The 6332-nt window shown below is 42.1% G+C and overlaps 1 protein-coding gene across 2 annotated transcripts in view; it reads left to right on the top strand.

Moving 5' to 3' along the window:
- Window positions 1-5998, top strand: part of JAKMIP1 (janus kinase and microtubule interacting protein 1) — an 86654-nt gene extending 80656 nt beyond the window's left edge. Inside the window, exons 19-21 of one of the 2 annotated variants that reach the window (XM_060279034.2) lie at window positions 1044-1109; window positions 3696-3771; window positions 5676-5998. In XM_060279034.2, the coding sequence (XP_060135017.2) occupies window positions 1044-1109; window positions 3696-3746 (117 nt within the window). In that variant the 3' untranslated portion in view covers window positions 3747-3771; window positions 5676-5998. The remainder of the gene's footprint in view (window positions 1-1043; window positions 1110-3695; window positions 3772-5675) is intronic. The other variant, XM_035113222.3, reaches the window with a different exon arrangement.
- Window positions 5999-6332: the final 334 nt, after the last annotated feature.

Below are 6332 nucleotides of genomic sequence, written 5' to 3' on the forward strand. Positions count from 1 at the left end.
CGAGCTGCCGTCCTTAGAAACAGACTCCAGGCACTTCAGGCAAACTCAAACATGAACAGCTTTATTTGGGAATGATAGGGAGCTCTGCTTAGCCGCCAGGTCTGCACTGGCTTCCTCCTCCCACTCGCCTCCATGGGACCCAGGAACTAACCGAGTGGCTTCTTTTTTGAAATGTTTTTTCTAAGAACTCAAAAGCTTCTGCTGTGATTTTGCCTATGCTTTCATCAAAGCTCAGTGGAAGAGTAACAAGGAAAAGGTGCCATGTTTTGGTCCAATGTGTTAGGTTTAGAAGGTTCTTGTGTTCGTCTTGTGAATTCTAGTACAGAGCTTTGAAGCAGATCTCAAATCTTTTCAGGTGGTTGGTTGCTCTACTTTAGGGATAGCCAACTTGGCGCCCCCTCCAAATGTTGCAGGGCTCCCAACTCCCATCATCCCTGGCCATTGGCCCTGCTGACCGGGGCAGATGGGACCTGAAGCCCAGGCACATCTGGGGCACCATGTTGGCGGCTCCTGCTCTCTAGTGTGTAAAAGCTGGATATTGTAATTTTAGATTTAGAAACTGCAATAAATAGTGAATAACAAGGAACTCAAGAAGGGGGAATGAGGAAGTCCGAAAATGCTTAGACTAGAAATTGAAAAATATGATTATGTCTTTTTTTTATTGTGGGTTTTTTTCTTTCCATTTTTTTCCTTCACTTTTTTATATAAAATGAATAAGAATTACTTATAAATAGAATACGAAATGGGAGTTAAGATGTAATTTTATGATATTTAGCTAAGATTTGGAAAGGTTATGAGTTAATTATAATAGGATGGCAAGAAGGGGAAGTGAAGAACTATGAAGAAATAAGATGTGATGATATTGTTTTGTATTGTTCTATTTTTTTCTTTTTATGCTTAAATTTTTCATTTTCCTTTTTCTTTTTTTCTTTATGTAAAATCCAATAAAATAATTATTATTTTTTAAAAAAGCTGGATATTGTTTGACAACCTATAGGAAATGCCTTTTTACCTTGAAAAAAAAATATTCCTGTTTTTTCCAGAGAATTCGAGAGCTGGAAGAGAAAATTGAACTTCAGAAGCGGCAGCTCAAAGAAATTGAGGAAAAGGTAGTTTATTCTCAAACCAATCAATGGTGTAAATTCTGGACTTCTCAGTATTTATTTTTTAGCTTCAGATTTTAATCTATTTTGGAAAAATGCACATTGTCATTAGAATTCTCCTAAGTCCAGGTAACTCACATCTTACGTGAGGGTTATGTTCCTGGCTATCACACATATACACAAAATCACATAAAGCCAGAACAACTATAAAAAAAACCTGTTAAAAAATGCTGCACTTTCTTGTCTTCCTCCTCTCGCTTGCTGGATGATGCTTCAGTGGATAATATGAGGGCAAGAGGGGTTTGAGGAGGTTAAGATCCAGATCAGTATCCATCATGTTAATAACAGCAATCATAATTTTATTATTTATACCCTGCCCATCTGGCTGGGTTTTCCCAAATCATTCAGAAGAAGATGAGCTTTGGGTAAGCAGCATGTCAAGCAGCAGATCATACCTTGATCCAGAGGCTGGATGAGGGAGAAGGGAAGAGAGGGACAACCTCTTCTTTGCTGTGTGCAAAGGGGAGTGCCTTGGGGTGTACAGGAGCATTGTTCCTAAGCAGCAGCACTCTAAACCAGGGGTCAGCCAACTTTTTCAGCAGGGGGCTGGTCTGCTGTCCCCCAGACCTTTTGGGGGGCCGGACTATAATTTGGAAAAAAAGAAGAACAAATTCCTATGCCCCACAAATAACCCAGAGATGCATTTTAAATAAAAGGGCACATTCTACTCATGTAAAAACACGCTGATTCCCGGACCGTCTGCGGGCCGGATTTAGAAGGCGATTGGGCCGGATCTGGCCCCCGGGCCTTAGTTTGCATACTCATGCCCTAAACTCCAGGTGTTTCTCATTGAGAGAACATCTCACCTCTGGAATGAATAACTTGCGGAACCAGCCCAGAATTGTTACTCTAGTCACCCTGGCCTCTTTGTTGGAGTGCCAATACACAGGACAGGAGGGGGATAATTGTCCTTCCCTTTTAGGGCATGTGGGTGATCACCTTTGCTTGCTGCCACAGCACTACAGATCTCCTTCTCAGCCGCCTTGATGGCATGGATGCTGGATTCATTCTGGCCATATTTGCATGCCACGACGCACATGCCAGCCCTCAAGCAGTCCAGCATAGCCACGTTCTCTTCCAGCATGGGAACCACTCTCTGCTTCTTTGGTTTTTCAGTAGCTGATGCTGAGGCCCTGCATTTTGGGGCCATTCTGCAGACTCTCCAACCAACTCCTCCACAAGTTTCTCCTGCCTCCTCCAATCTATCTCCAGCCACCGCCAAAACTCCCTGCTATCTCCTCCACTCTCTCCCCACACTCCACCATCTCTCCAACTACACCCAACCACTCTCTCAATAGCTGATGGCATTGTTGGCCATTTCCCTCCCCTCCACCCCACCCCCTTTCCCCACATGTGTGACATTCATTTAATTATTTTTGGTGGTCCATGTAAAGCTGCAATTGTGCAAATATAACGAGCAAAAGATGCAAGTTACCTGTAATGTGGTAAAAGTAGGACCACGACATCAACAATCCTGTCAAAGATAAAATAGGTGGATCAGGTAGAACTAGAACTCGCATTGCACGCTTTTTGCAAAGCAGCTCTTCTATATGGGACAAAGAAGTCATTCTGTATGGGGCAAGATGGTGCGACAACACACAGGTCTTAGACCCAGGAAGTAAAGGTAAAGGTAAAGGGACCCCTGACCATTAGGTCCAGTCGTGACCGACTCTGGGGTTGCGCGCTCATCTCGCATTATTGGCCGAGGGAGCCGGCGTATAGCTTCCAGGTCATGTGGCCATCATGACAAAGCCGCTTCTGGCAAACCAGAGCAGCACATGGAAACGCCGTTTACCTTCCCGCTGTAGCGGTTCCTATTTATCTACTTGCATTTATGCTTTCGAACTGCTAGGTTGGCAGGAGCTGGGACCAAGCAACGGGAGCTCACCCCATCACAGGGATTCGAACCGCCGACCTTCTGATCAGCAAGCCCTAGGCTCAGTGGTTTAACCACAGCGCCACCTGGGTCCCAGGAAGTACCACGTCTAAATTCTGCATATGATCAACCTTTGAAAATTCTGGGAGGCCACACCCAAGAGACTCCAGTGTTAGAATGGACAGATTTGTCTAGTTCCATTCTGTTTAACTTTCGCATGTCTTTGTTAGTTTAAAAGTAATGCCACGGGGCTTGGTGCCCTTACAGCCTGATCGAAAAACTATGCTAGGAAATAAGTGCTCCAATAGCCCAATCTTTCTGCTGCATGAGTGCCGGTGCCATAAAAAGTGTTGGACGTTAGCATTGGTGGTACTAAAAATATGATAGACGTAAAGTGGGATTTGCCAGCATTGAATATTTAGGAATGTGAATGTTGCTAGGAAATGGTTAGGAATGTGAATGTTGCTAGGACAATGGATTTATTTCCCCTGATTCATGAAAACATATGGAAATTATGAAAAGCAGTATAATATGTCCCACTGCATTTTTAAAAATAGTGTTCTAGCAATCTGAGGTTTGATACCGCTGAATCAATATTGCATATCTTACATCTTCTTTCTTCTTTTTCTTCTTTTCTTTTTGACCTTACTTTATAGTTTTTGTTTCTTTTTCTGTTTTTCTCATTAGCATTCATCCTGTGGTCTTGATGAATCTACAGCGAAAGGATATATGGTTGGTATTATTATTTTATTTTACAAGGCTAATTTGTTGTTAGATTTTGTTAATTTTTGAAGATCTCCTTTTGGGAATGTCCGTAAAAGGCTGAAATATGAAATAAAAATGACCAAACTCTAGATCTTCAATGCTATCCATAAATTCTGTACTAAGAGTTTGAGAATGCAACTGAATTGGTTCATAATATGTATTCCTTCGTAACTCCTTTAAGAGAGAACCCTTTTATAGGAGAAAATTGCTTTTCAGGGGAGATTCGTTTTTTTTAACCCCTATTGGTCTTGCTTAGCTTTGTTCAAGCTCTGATTGTTAGGATCTCTTACTCGCAGGTAGGACCCTGGCAGAGACACATGCCCGACTGGCATGTTCTCTCCCTCCTGGTCGATCGTTCGGGAGCTTCAAAAGCTTTCTTCAGCCCGAACATCACAGCGACTGATGCCAACTTTGCTGCCTGATACTAGAGAGAGACGGAGCCATGTTACAGTGTTCCGTGTGTGTTTATATGTAAATAAACGTAGATTAGCCAAATGCTGTGCTACTGAGTTCTGTTACGCAATTGCGCAAACTCTGCAGAGTCATAAGTGTGCTGATGTCAGTTGGCATCAGTCGCTGTGATGTTCGGGCTGAAGAAGGCTTTTGAAGCTCCCAAACGATCAACCAGGAGGGAGAGAACATGCCAGTCAGGCATGTGTCCCTACCAGGGTCCTACTTGTGAGTAAGAGATCCTAACACTGATCACTTTTACTTCAGTATGCAAGTGAGCTAAGAATCTGCTGGGGCAAAAGTCCGATGCATGAGTCAAGTGAAGGAACCCTGGGAAGCCAGATAATTTTGCTGGGTAATAAGAGTCTAGACTGCTCAAGAGCGAGACAGCTCTTAAAAGCACACACACAAACAAACAAACACAAAAAAGCTTTCTATATGGGGCCAGATTTTTTTAAATGGCTGGGCCTGAAAAAAGAAGGTGGACTGTAGCTCCATGCCAATCTGCATTTGCTCCTTAAGTAATGTGTGTGCTGCCACATTGATAAGAAATCAATGTTGTGTTTGTCGTGGCTTAACTTACACAACATAATTCTCACAATTAGTACTGTATAGTATGTGTTTGATAACTAGTAGCTGTTAATTAGCAACACATTGGAAAGCAGTTTGCTGGGATTTTGACACATATCAGTCCCCAGCCTGTCCCCCCTTTTTAAAGATCAGTAGTCTAAACCACTGAGCCTAGGGCTTGCCAATCAGAAGGTCGGCGGTTTGAATCCCCGTGATGGGGTGAGCTCCCGTTGCTCGGTCCCAGCTCTTGCCCACCTAGCAGTTTGAAAGCCCAGCAGGAAGGTAAACAGCATTTCCATGCGCCCCTCTGGTTTTGCCAGAAGCAGCTTAGTCATGCTGGCCACATGACCCGGAAAAACTGTCTGTGGACAAACGTCGGCTCCCTTGGCCAGTAAAGCGAGATGAGCGCCGCAACCCCAGAGTCATTCGCAACTGGACTTAACTGTCAGGCCTGTCATGGGTCCCTTTACACTTTACCTTTTTTTAGAACATTAGGAGGAATTGCTTTTGAACAGTAATATGTTGCACTCTTGGTTGTATAGCTAGCTTTCAAACGTCATAGAATTGTAAAGTTGGAAGGAACCCCAAAGGTTCATCTAGTCCAGTCAAACTTGCTTGTCTCAGGAGTACTGCAAAAAAGGTGCAGGATGAATTCCTGTATCTGTTTGTTCTTGAATTAGATTATCTTGCCAATTAATTGCCTTTAAATATCTATGAACATTTTTTGCAGTATCAACCTTGGACATATACTGTACATATACTGTATTAGAAGAAAGAAGCCTAAAAGATTTTTTAAATTGTGCATAACAATGAACTTACTTGCTATCTGCTGTATTCTCTCTCTTCCTTAGGGTATGAAAAGGGCCTTTGGATTGAACTGATGGATTTATGTGCAAATTCCAAAACTGTACAAGCAGTTCGAAGTCAAAATTTCTTTATTTTTCCTTGATGCCATTTACAACTGTTTGTATTTTTATGTTAAGCTGTGGGCTATTTGGGTTCCTCTAGGTATTTTATAAAATTATAGCTATAAACTGGAATTATTTGATAAGCTGATATAAACCAGCACACACTAAGAAACTTAGTGCACTTTTGAGACAAGTAAATTATTTATTATTATTTATTATATTTATATACAAAACAATGAATAAAAATGCAGGGGCCATTATTGACAGCAGTCTGAACTATGTCTACCTCTGTGAGTGTTATCGTTAGTCACCCAGTTGCATGATCTCAAAAACACAGTCTTCGTTTCACATAAAGACATCTGTACTGGAGCTTTCAGTGCGAAGAAGCAGTGGTCTCGTTCAATCTAGAGTGAAAGGTACTACAAGAATGGAACCAATTAAAGAACTCAGATTTCCGTTTTATAAAGCTAGCTCCAACTTAACAAGACTGGCTGTTACCAAGCAAGGAAGAACACACCAGGAAGAGAGAATGGCCATGCGGATCGATGCAACTCCTGTGTTAGAAGAAGAAAAACTAGGAAGTTCTGTGAAATCTGAAAT

Source organism: Zootoca vivipara, chromosome Z1 (genome assembly GCF_965207765.1).
Source record: "Zootoca vivipara chromosome Z1, rZooViv2.hap1.1, whole genome shotgun sequence".
Lineage (NCBI taxonomy): Eukaryota > Metazoa > Chordata > Lepidosauria > Squamata > Lacertidae > Zootoca > Zootoca vivipara.